This window comes from Canis aureus, chromosome 3 (genome assembly GCF_053574225.1).
Source record: "Canis aureus isolate CA01 chromosome 3, VMU_Caureus_v.1.0, whole genome shotgun sequence".
NCBI lineage: Eukaryota > Metazoa > Chordata > Mammalia > Carnivora > Canidae > Canis > Canis aureus.
The window spans coordinates 60,028,150-60,041,136 of NC_135613.1; the positions used below are offsets into that span (position 1 = coordinate 60,028,150).

At 40.6% G+C, this 12,987-nt stretch overlaps 1 protein-coding gene across 1 annotated transcript in view; it reads right to left on the bottom strand.

Annotated features, from left to right (window-relative positions):
- Positions 1–1,671: 1,671 nt before the first annotated feature.
- Positions 1,672–12,987, bottom strand: part of MMP20 (matrix metallopeptidase 20) — a 47,472-nt gene continuing 36,156 nt past the window's right edge. The window contains exons 9-10 of the mRNA XM_077884341.1: positions 2,715–2,818; positions 1,672–1,772 (exon numbers count right to left, since the gene is read on the bottom strand). Of these exons, the coding sequence (XP_077740467.1) occupies positions 1,672–1,772; positions 2,715–2,818 (205 nt within the window). The remainder of the gene's footprint in view (positions 1,773–2,714; positions 2,819–12,987) is intronic.

The window sequence follows — 12,987 nt, forward strand, 5'->3', positions numbered from 1 at the left end:
AGCTCACAAAGAAACCCGCTCCCCCCCCTTAGCGGTCATTCCCGGCCCCTCCTCCAGCCCCTGGCAGGCACGCATCAGCTTTCTGTTTCTATGGATTTTCTGATTCTGAACGTTTCATATAAACAGAGTCATAGAATACGTGGCCTTCCGTGTCGGATGTGTTAACGTGCTGTTTGCAGGCTTCATCCACGCTGCAGCGCGTGGCGTCCGTCTTACGGGCGCTCACCTGAGAGTGGAGCTGCTCGCTCAGACGCTAACTCTGTCTTTAACCTTTGAGGAAGCACCAGGCTGCTTTTCCTCCTTGCTTGTTGCCATTAAGCACTTTTCTTCTGCTGATTGTTTGCAAAAGTGACTTTTCTTCCTCAAAAAGGAAGTTGACATTAGAAAGCAGGCATGCTGGAGTTTGTCTTCAATGGTCAAAGATTTAACAACATCTGGTGGGCTATAAATAGTCACTTTCGGTAACAGAAACCAAGTGGAAGGCCTACAGAGACCTCCAGGAATGGCCCCGCCATTTTCACGCTATGACAGGGGTTCAGTCATGATGGTGGCAGGAACAGCTAATGTGTGTTGAACACTATGGCCTATGAAGTATGCTAAATGTATTTATCATCTAATTTTAGATTCACTTAACCTTTAGATCCTTACATTCTAGAGGGTAAGATAAAAAAGTCATAAGAATGACAAACAGCTGTGGTTTCCATACTGAGGAGTAGATAAGAAAGAGAAAAGGCTCAGCATGAAGTCAGAAAAACTAGAGAGACTCCCCTAAATGCAAAAGTGCTCTGAAGAGACTCACTTTGCCAGGTTGAAGGCGGTTTGCCCGCGGTATTTTATTGTCAGGAAGCAGGAAATGGAGCAAGTTACAGTCTTCTGGGTCTGCATGCTCAGGATACTATCTTGGGTTTTGAGTTTCCCCTAGCTACATAGAGTTTGTTGCCAAATAAAGTGGGATTGAAGCTAGTAAATATTAACTGAAAGAGAGAAATGAGGAACTGTTCTTATATAACGTTTTTTATTGGCTTTTGTTAAAAGTTTCCTGTTGCAGAGTGTCCATCTCTTGCCTAGTGTGAAAAGTCATTTGAGTGGATTTGCCTGCTATGAGCTGCTTCAAAGACCAGTGAGCACAGTTAACTGCCATCAACGAGAAACAAGACTTACACAGTATTTTGTGATGTGTTCAAGGTAAAGATGGACAAATTTACAGTCATCACAATGAATGTAAAGGCCATGAAAGCCACTGCTTGCAAGGAGTGATTATAATTTGTATGCTAATAACATTTCCTATGAAAAAGAATTATAATAGACATTAGGAATAGATATCAGAAACCAAATAGGCCTCTTCTTGGCAATAAGAACGAAATTTATCAATTTGCTTCCGTATATTAGGTAAGGAAAAAAAGCAGTGGGTGTCTCATGGAAGAGAGTATTGTGTTGATTCTGATTTTATGTGATGCTGACCACATAGAAATTGCCCATTTAGATTAAAATTATGAATCTGCAACCATATAAAAATTTAAAAGCATAATAATTTTTTATGAGTTCTATGTTCCCCTTAGGATCAAGGCCATGGGAAGAAGCCCTATCCTACATTCTGCGTTAGTCCTTGTGGTCCCGGGACCCGCTGCTTGCGGTTGTGTTCACTGCTCAGAAAACACGAGACCCTTCTGTTTAGCAGCCGATCCAGGAGCTAGATTTCAGCACACTGACTACATCTTCCTTCTCCGTATCATACTTGTACGCTTTGGGTCCTGAAAAGAAGTAAATGTAGCCTAAAAGAGACAAAGTGGAAAATGTTGTTATTGGAAATGGCCTGCAGATCCGCAAATGGAGGATTTGTAGGTGGCCTCAGGCGTAGCTGCAGTCCTGTGCATGGCTCTGGCAGACCCTTATGACCTGGCACCCCTAGCTTCTCCGTCACTGCTCACCTTTCTTCCAGGGGCACTTGCCTGGGAATGTTTGTGCCTCTGCCCTCCTCCAGGAAGTCACCCTGCTTCCTCCCTAGCCAAACCTCTAGCCTGTCCCCCAAACTCACTGAAGTCCTGCCGTGCCATCTCCACTGTGGATACTGGCTCTCATCTTTCCTTTCTCAGCTTGCCTCTCGCTGTGGCTGTGAGGCCTGTTGCACCACTCCGTACCACATTAGAGATAGTCAGGGTGACTAGTAATGTAATCTCTGCTGAAGGGGGCTTTTCCCAGGGTTAGTGGCCATTCTGCAAGCGCAGAGAATGTGTCTGGAATCATCTGTGAACTTCTGAACAGAGTCCAGCTCTGTGCTCTAGGCTCAGGAAGGATGCGTTGACTGGTCTCCAAGATTTGGTCACATTTATCCTACCCTGTGTGGTTCAACCTTCCCAGCAATGCATCATAGTACAGGATCAGGTGATGGGGTGGGGAACAGGCTCTAGGAGGTGGACAGTGTGACAGTGTGTGCATTCTCAAGGGCAGAAAGGCAGTGTTGACTGGGTGGGCTTGAAGACGTACCTGGCTTAGGGACTCACACTCTACTTCTTAAGACTTTCTATTCACAGAGAGAGAGTCTCGATGGCAGACGGTTTTACATTCTTTCTAGACTCACTCTGGTTAGCTACATTTATAAGGGACTCAGGACCAAGGGCCCCCATTTGCAAACCTGCTTTCTGTTATGTGAAAGCAGAGCCCAGATGTCTTGTTACGGTTTTTCCACAAAGGAAGTTTTGGGTGGAGATGCTCACCATTTAGTTCCACTGCAGCATCTATCTGGCCGTTAACTCCCGAAAACTCCTCTTCAGTGTTCTTCGGGTAGTCTTTCTCCATTTTCCTTTTTCGCTCATCATAGCTGGAAGAAGTATTATTTCACAAATAATGTTAATGAGAGGTTTTTATTAATTGTAGGTGACAATGCGCTTGTCAGGCATCATTAGCCAGGGCTTACTTATGACTTACTTTAGATGCGTATCTGTGTGTCTCTCTACCTCTCTGTGCCACACACATGGACATACACACACACACACACACTCATACATACATGCACACAGAGTTATCACTTCTCTCTCAAGTTCCTGAGATTCTAAGACTGCTCATTTGCTCTACATAGTCTGTGAACAGATATATTCTTAGAATTAGTCTTAGAATTGTTCTCTATATTATAGCAACATGTTCCTATAATTAAAAAAGATATGTTGCCTTTCAAAGGGAGCTCTACACATATTTTTACTGCTTTATTTACTGTTGCAATTATCCCCCACCTGCCTCCTATGTAAAGAATTTCTGGGCTTGGATTATGCAAGAATCCATTGGAAGCCCTTCACAAGGGCTCTTATTCAGGGGCCCCTTGCATAGCATCTGTAGAGGAGGGATTGGACAAAAATGCACAATGAATGAATAAACACACATGTGAATGGTCAATAGATAAGTAGCAAGAAAGTCTCTGATGACTGAGCGTCTGCCTTTTATATTAGATGAATTGAATTAAAACATGCTTTTGTTTCCCAGAAGGATTATATAACTGACCAAATAGTAGATCAGGTTTCTTTTTCTGGATCAGCAACCACTGTGTGATGATAACCCCGAGGAATGTCTTGTACAGCTCTTTGCGATCTGCGCTGCCCCTTGAACAGAGGACTGGCTCACATGAATCAGCATGATGGCTGTGAGCTCGGCACGTAGGCACTTGGGCAGACTTGGTCTCAAGCATGACCAGGTTCCTTCTTCATCTGCACAGTGCCCTCATCAGGGACATTTCTGGGGGGACACCCCACTCTTTTCCCACCAAAAGCTCAGACAGTTTCTGCTGGTGCCTGGGGCTCCGAGCTGCTTCCTGCAGCCACAGACGACACCCACCTTCTGATGTATGCTTCTCCTGTGGCCATGACCATGACCGTGCAGCCTGGGGACTGGTGTCCCTCGACGCTGAGCAAGCAGGACTGGACATGGGGCAGCAAGTATTCAGGCCAGCGTGACTAGTGGGTTGAGCTGCTCAGGGGAGTGTTGATGGGACTGTACACTGACTGTCCCTGACGCCCTTGGCAGGAGGGTCAGTGAACCTTGCAGGGGCTCAGGGGAAAACTGCAGTGCAGGTCACTGTAGCGCAGACACAGATGGAGATCACTTCCTATGTTTCCTTGTCCACAGAAGGGCCAAGACAGTTGTGGGGACAGGGCACCTGTGTCATCCCAGTGACTGCAACGGCTCAGGAGTGCAGTCAGGGACAAACTGGACAGAACAAGGAGTAGCCTGGGCACATTGGCTTCCCCGTGACCGACTTGTTTCTTATTTTTTTTCCAGATATGTTTCATTCACTTCTTTCCAAAGCCTGAAATCTGGAGTCCTATATTAAAAATTGTTTACATATTTATCTTTGATCATGAGGCTGTTTTCTTCTCTCAGGTCTCCAAGACAGCTGTACACAGCAAACGGAGGCTCTGGCAGAGGGAGTGAGGAAGAGAATCCTTCAATATTGGTGGGTGGGATGCAGGTGAGAGGGCAGAGTGACGCCGAGGCTGCTTGCAGGTGCCGAGAGCACAGGCAGGGCATTGGACAGCCAGGCCTGGACCCCAGCCTTTGTCTCGTGCTGCCCGCTGCTCAGGGAGAAAGGTGGCCTCACTTTCACGTCTCTGCTCTCTTCTGTCTGCACGGCACCGAAGATCCAAAGCTGAGCTTTCTAAACTAAGACTGCGCCTTACCTTTGAGCATGTTAAGCAAACATTTAGGAGGGATTTTAAGAACATAATCACCATTTATATTGTTTGATGGCAAAATATGTTCTCAGTTCCGAGCAGATGACAGAACAAAGACTATCTGGAGGGAGACTATTACAAGTAGGGTCTCCTGTATTCTGTTTAAATTGGATGGGGAAGACTGGAAGGAATCAAAGGACAGAGGAAATATCTTTTTATTCTTGAGAACAGAGAAACAGTTTAAATACAAGAGTGCATTTAAAAGAGAGAATAGTGACTATTAATCCAATAGAAAGTTACGGAAGAAAGATTTTTTTCTTTTATCTGTCTGCTTATTTCACTAAGGTGGGTGGGGGGCGGGGGGACACCAAAATATGATATATACCTGTTCAGAGGATAATGGAGGTCATACTATTATATATAAAATATGTTTCATGGGGTGCCTGGGTGGCTCAGTTGGTCAAGTGGCTGACTCTCGATTTCAGCTTGGGTCATGATCTCAGGATCATGAGATGGACTCCACAGTGCATCAGGGCCCCTGCTTAATGGGGAGCCTGCTGGAGAGTCTCCCCCCCTGGCTCTCCCCCCATGCACCCATGCTATCTCTAAAACAAATAAAATCTTCAAAAAATTTTAAGGAGAAATTTTAGAGAAGTAACATCTAGCTGGAAATTTTAATTCTCAATCACATTTATAAAAACTTGGGCAAAATCCTCAGGGAAATTATGAAATCACTGTTTCTTTTCTCCACCTCTTCTAACACTTATGTATTTAACAGATCCTTGCCCTGTTGGCTAGCTTCCTCTCTGCCCTTTTCTTGTCCTGTAACTGCTTCCTAACAAAATCTATTTCAAAGTATCAATCTGAAACACAAATCACCATTTTGGCATTAGATAATAACATAGAAATATTTCATTTGGACTTGTTTGGTAGGCACTATGTACATGGGACCTACAAAGTTACCATGGAGTTACCTATTTTTCATGGTACCAAGTAAGAACATTACCACCAAACCATCAAAAAAATTATCACTTATTTTCATTTTCATTTCACAAAGAAAGAAACTTTATCACCAAAAAGGCAGAAAGGACACAATCTCAGTATAAAAGATGGTTCTTGCCAATAATGTGTCTTTATACTGACCCAGAATATACCCCCCTACATTTATAATATTGTTCTGTTCTTATTTTGCTGTGGATTGGTGGAAGCTTTGTGATAGTCTAGGCCTTGGCTTGTGGACAGGTATTTGAGGATTTCTGCTGTAGAGCTAAAAGCACACTGTACAATCAGATGGCCCTGGGTTTGAGCTGACTCTGTTACCTCCTGGCTCTGTGATCAGGGGAAAGCACTCTGAGCTCTGATTTCTTTATCTGGAAAACAGTGCTCATGAGGATGAGAGACAACTTATACACACACATGCACGCACACATGCACTCACAGGCCTGGCACATGTACACATCCAGGGCACTGAGAACCATTAACTGACCAGTAGGAGCTTGAGTAAACTTCGTGATTCGATCTGAGCTCCTAAGTCATCAAGGAGTTTACTCTTTACTTAATCTTCAAACACATCTCCTGGATAACATTCTGTAGTAGAGGTAAAGCTGAGAGGATGTGGAGAGAGAAGGGCTGGACAATGTGCAGGGAGTCCAGAGAATGCAGCCAAGAAGGGATTAGGATTGAGAATGTCAACTGTTCTGTTGCAGATTTTGTGGAGGATAATAGAAAAGGAAGTTAAAAGGGTGAGAATCATGAGTGGGGTATTTTGGTCAACAGCAAATTCATGGTGAAAAGAATGAAGAAGACTATGTGTGCTGGATGGTGAGGACCTCCACATCTGGACTCGGAAGGTGTGAAGTGCAGCCTCAGAAGGATCACTCGTTAGCTGAGTGACCTGAACTAATGATCTAAGCTCTCTGAGATGCAATGTTTTTAACTGTTTCATGGAGATAGGAATTCTTCTTCTCAAGATTGTTGAGAAGGCATATGGGAGGATGACAGAATATGAGGATATACTCAGCAGGATTCCTAACACATAATAAAACATCAATAAATACTAGCTGGATTAGAATGTTAAGGAAAGAAATGCATTTTATTGTGTACCTACTACCTACCTACTAGGGACTTGCTGAAAAGTGATGTCATTTGCTTGCATTCTCTCATGATTGACATCTTGTTTGTGAATCCTAAATACCAAGTAAAAACAATTGATCTGTAACTATGTTTATTTCCTTTATGGGCTTCTATTTCATCATTGAATATTGATTAATGAGAATAGATATTATAGAAACCATTACTGGCAGTTAAACTTTACTGGCAATGTCATGGTGCCATAGATGTGAGGTGTTTTTTTTCAGATTTATTATCTTACTCTCCACCTTGGTCATCTGCACTATTTTGGTAAAGTGCCTGCATGTTGTTTAATCTTATGCTCTGAATTTAGATTTATTAGGAATTTCTGGTGTGTCGATTATGAGGGTTTCTATCACAAATCACTGGCAAAACTGACCCCATCCTGCCTCCTTTGAAGTACTGAATAGAAAGTTGTGTCTGTGAAAGGAGGCTGAAGGAAAATGTGAGAAAGGATGGCAAAAGGAGGAATTTACTGGTAAGGTATCTAAAATACATGTTTTCAGAAAGTTTATTCAAGGAGACCTTTCTAGTGAAATGGAAACCTGGAGGTCCCTTATTCATAATCCACTTCCAGCCAGGAATTACATGGCTTTCAGGGAGGATGGGGCCTTTGTGATCTACACCAGAGGAGAGAGGTCAGGGATGGGGGTGGGGGAGAATGAGAAGCTGCCATGTGCCATCCCAGATGCAGGTTAGGAACCCTGCCTAGAGGATTTTGAAACAAGACCATGTAACAATGTGAAAGACGTCGATGGCCTCAGTTACCACCTGATTGTGTGACAAAATGCAAATTTGTATTGCTCAGAATTCTCTGAGCCTACTACCTGAATAGAGAACTCTCTTCTGGACATTTCCCTTCTTGGATTTCACCAACATAGCAACATAGCAAACTCCCCATGCACCAAGTGGAACTCCTGTTTATTCCTTTATTTGTGCTGTACTTTGTCATTGTATCACTTCCCCATTGAACGGCCTTGGCATCTCTCAGAAATCGGCTGAGCCTAGATATACGGGTTTATTTTATTCCATTGATCTATATGTCTATTCTCATGTTCATATTATCCTGTCTTGATTACTCTTGCTTCATAGTGAGTTTTAAAATTGGTAAGTCTGGGGCAGCCCGGGTGGCTCAGCGGTTTAGCACTGCCTTCAGTCCAGGGCGTGATCCTGGAGACCCAGGACTGAGTCCCACGTCAGGCTCTCTGCATGGAGCCTGCTTCTCCCTCTGCCTGTGTCTCTGCCTCTCTCTCTCTCTGTGTCTCTCATGAATAAATAAATAAAATCTTAAAAAAAAAAGAAAGAGAGATTCTTTAAAAAAAATAAAATAAAATTGGTAAGTCTGAGTCCTCCAACTTTGTTCTTCTTTTTTAAGATATTTTGGATCCTGTAAGTTTCCATATGAATTTTAAGATTAGCTTGTCAATTTCTACAAAGAAACCAGTTGTATTCTGATAGCGGTTGTGTTGAGTCCTATAGGTTAACTGGGGGGAGTATTCTCATTCAAAAAATATTAAGGCTTGGGGCGCCTGGTTGGCTCAGTTGGTGAAGCATCTGCCTTCAGCTCAGGTCATGATCTCCGGGTCCTGGGATTGAGTCTTGCATCGGGCTCCCTGCTCAGCCAGGAGTCTGCTTCTCCCTCTCCCTCTGTTCCTCCCAACTGCTTGTGCTCTTTCTTGCTCTCTCTCAAATAAATAAATAAAATCTTAAAAAATATATTAAGGCTTCCAATCCATGGACATGAGATATATTTCCATTTAGATTAATTGTTTAATTTCTTTCAGTAGTGTTTTGTAGTTTTCAGGCTATAAATTTTCCACTTCTGTTAAATTTATTTCTAAATATTATTTTTCTCCTTGACACTATTATAAGTGGAATTGTTTTCTTCATTTTTGGATTATTCGTTGAAGTGTATGGAGATATAACTGATTTTTGCATATTGAACTCACACTCTGCATATTTGCTGATCTTAATCTTATTAGTTCTAACAAATTTTTTAGAGGATTCCTTAGGCCTTTCCTTACAAAAGATCATGTGACATAGGAATAGGTTTACTTCCTTTCCAGTCTGACTGCCTTTTGTCTTATTCATTCTTGCTTAATTGCTCTAGCTGGAACTTTCAATATTATGTTGAATAGACGTGGTGAGAGTGAACTTTTTTTAAAGGTGTCTCAGAGGAGGTGACATTTATTTTTTTATTTTTAAAGATTTTACTTATTTATTCATGAGAGACACAGAGAGAGACAGAGAGATACAGAGACATAGGCTCTAGGCAGGGAGTCCAATGTGGGACTCGATCCCAGGACTCCAGGATCACAACCTGAGCCAAAGGCAGATGCTCAACTGTTGAGCCACCTAGGCATCGGAGAGTGAAAATTTTTGTCTTGTTCCTGAATTTAGGGGGAAGGCATGCAGGCTTTCACCACCAAGTATGAGATCAGCTGTGGGTTTTTGTAGATACCTTTTATCAGGTTGAGAAAGTGTCCTTCTGTTTCTAGTTTATTTAGTAGTTTTTATTTTGCAACAGTGTTGGATTTTGTCAAATGCTTTTTCTGTGTTTATTGAGATGATCATATGGCTTTTGGTTTTTATTCTGTTGATACTGTGTATTACATTAATTGATTTTCAGAAGTCAAACCAACTTTGTATGCCTGGGAGAAATATTACTTGGTCATGGTGTGCAATTCTTTTTATATCCTGCTGGATTTGATTTTTAGCATTTTTGGAGGATTTTCGCATCCGTATTCACAAAAGATATTGCTTTGAAGTTTTATTTTCTTGTGATGCTGGTCTGGGTAATGCTGCCCTCACACAATGAGTTGGGGAATGGCCCCTCCTCTTCTATTTTTTAGATTATTATGTGATAAATTGGCATTAATTGCTCTTTAAATGTTTTGGTAGAATTCACTACTGAAGCATGTAGGCCTGGGGGTTTCTTCGTGCATAATTTTTTTTTTGATTATGAATTAAATCTCTTTACTTGTTTATAGATTGATTCAGGCTATTTCTTCTTGACTCAGCTTTATCACTTTGTGTCTCCCTTGGAATTTGTCATTTCAGCTCAGTTATGAAATTTACTGGCATACAATTATTCATAGTGTTCCTTTATCATCCATTTAATGTCTGTAAGATTGCTAGTAATGTTCCCTTTTTCATTTCTGATTTTAATAATTTGAGTCTTCTCTTTTTAACTAGGTCAATCCACTGAGAAATCTGTCAGTTTTGTTGATCTTTTCAAAGGACCAAACTTAGTTTTGTTGATTTTCTCAAATTGCTTATAATATTTTCTATTTCATTTATCTCCACCATAATCTTTGTTTCCTTCTTTCTACTTGCTTTAGGTTTCATTTGCTCTTTTTATACAGTGTCTTAGGTGGAAGGGCAAGTTATTGACTTGAGATCTTTTTTAATGAGCATTGAGAGCTATAGATTTCCCTTTGGGTACTGCTTGCACTGCATCCAGGTTCTTAAATACTGTGTCCTTGTCTTCATTCATCTTTAAGTATTTTCAGATTTCTTTTGTGAGTTTCTCCTTGACACATTGGTTGTTTTAGAGTATGCTGATTTCCACATGTTTGTGCATTTTCCAGTTTTCCCTCTCGTATTAATATCTAGCTTTATATCATTGTGATCAGAAAAGATATTTTGTATTATTTCAATTGTTTTTAATTTACTGAGACATGTGTGGTGGCCTAACGTGTCACCTATTCCGTACTGTGTTCCATAAGTACTTGAGGAGAATGTGCATTCTGCTATTGTGTGAGGTGTTCTAGAGACACCTGCTAGGTCTCGTTAGTTTACAGTGCTGTTCATGGCTACTGTTCCTAATAGGTCTTGTTGTGTAGTTGCTCTATTCACTACTAAAAGTGAAGTATTGAAGTTTTCAAATATTATTATTCAGTTGTTTTTTGTTTTCTTCCTTAATTTTTGTCAGGTTTTTTTTTTTTTTTTTTTTTTTTTTCTTCATGCATTTTCGGGGGTGTTGCTGGGTTGTTTTATCTTCTTGATAGATTGACCCTTTTATCACTAAAAAATGTCCCTCTGAATCCCTAGTAACCCTTTCTGTGTCCCTCCCCTTCTTTTTTAAAGTCTATTTTGCCTGATATTGGCTAAATATTAGCATAGCCACTGTGGCTTTCTTATGGTTGGTATTTGCACAATAGATACTTTTCCCATCCTTTTTCTTTCAATCTATCTGTATCTTTGAATATAAAAGATGTCTCACATTGACAGCATAAAGTTGGGTCTTCCTTTTTTTCTTATCTAGTTCATTCTTATCTGCTGTTTGATTATATTATTTAATCCATTCACTTTTAATGTTCTTGATATAATTGGATCTATACCTGTCACTTTACTTTTTTTGTTTTTTACATGTCTCATGTCTTTTTGGTTCCTTTTTGCTCCTTAATGCTTTCTTTTGCATTAGTGAAAAATTTCAAATGTACCATTTTAAACTTCCATGATTTTTTCACTATATTTAAAAAAGTTATTTCCTTAGTGGTTGCTAGAGTTTATCAGATACCTTAACCTTCCATAATCTGCTTCAGATTTATAACAACTTAATTCCAGTGATATTCAGAAACATTACTCTTGTAAAGTCTATATCTTTGCCCTCCCTTTGATGGTTGTTGTATATATTACATCTGTATGTGTTACAAACCCCCAACATACATTGTTCTAATTACTATTTTATACAATTTAATGTCTTCTTAAAAAGCTGAGAGAAGAAAGGAAAGTATACATTTATAGATTTTAATACATTAACCTTCTTATGTATCATTTCTATTTTCTTTTGTTATTCCTGTGAATTTGAATTACTGTTTGATATCATTTCCCTAGCTTAATACATTTTTCCTTTTCTTCACACCCTGCTCTTCTGTGCTGTTATTGGTAAATATACTATGTTTCTGAATGTTATAGGCCAAACAATACAATTTTACATACATAAATATATATTTTAAACAGTTAATTTTAAAGTTAGTTAAGAGAAGGAAAGAGAGGTAATACATCCTTATACTATCTTTCATGATTACATAATTACATTTACTGGAGCTCTTTGGTTTTTCTTTATGTGGATTCAAATTACTGTCCAGGGCCACTTGCCTTCATTCTGAATAACTTTATTTTGTATTTCTTGTAAGGCAGGTGTGCTAGCAACAGATTCTCTCAGATATTGTCTATCTAGTAATGTCTTATTTGGTCTCAATTTTTAAGATAGTTTAGCTGAATGTAGGATTCTTGGTTGAGAGTTATTTTCTTTGAGTACTTTTCTGATGTTTCCCACTGCTTTCTGGCCTCCCTGGTTTAGCCGACCTCCCATTTTATCCCCCTCTGCTCTAGGCACACTGCTGCCAGAGGAATATTTTACAAACCTTACTGGGTTACTCCCTTATTTAGGCTACTTAAAGATATCCCTCTTTTTCTATAAATTCATGCTGGTCTCCCTAGAAAGGTATAGGTCTCCATCATCTACACCCTGCTTATCCTTGGGCCACATCTCCATTTTATCCACACTGTTATCACGCTGAACCATGTGAGGTCTTCCCCATGTATGCAGGTTATTTCATACACCAGTGCCTTTGCTTCACTGCTGTCTCTGCCTGGAAGCCACGCTACCCTCCTGCTTCCTGCCTGGGAAACTCCTGCTCCCTTCTCAAGATGAAGGGCAGTCATCACTTCCTCTAAGAGTACGTTCTGGACATCTTGACTAGCGTTGGCCATTTAGTTTTTTCTTTGGCCCAATTTCCATATAGTCTTCTCTCAGGTCACCTATCGTACTTGGATGCCTCTTAATTATTTCCCTATACACATCCTCTCTGCTGTAGGCCTTATGGAGGGCATGGACAGCACCCAGTGTGAACTATTTATTGTGTGATGGGTGTCTCACAGTTTTCTCACCCATTCCCACAGCCCTATGAAGAGATGCTATTTCTGCTTCTCTTGTGAAGATGATTAAACCAAAACAGAAAGGTAATCCAGATTGCCTGATGATCGCTGTGAGAGTTGAGGTGAACACTCTGTTACTCCTGCCCACATTCTCAGGCAGCAAACTCTGTGCTCTCTCTTGAGTGGTAAGGTCCTAGCACAGAGTCTGATACATAATCATGCCCAATATATGTAGACTGAAAGTGGTAGTTTGGTAACGCAGTTTAAAAAATTTAAGATTAAAAAAGATTTTAAACTCTACCCATCTTATTTC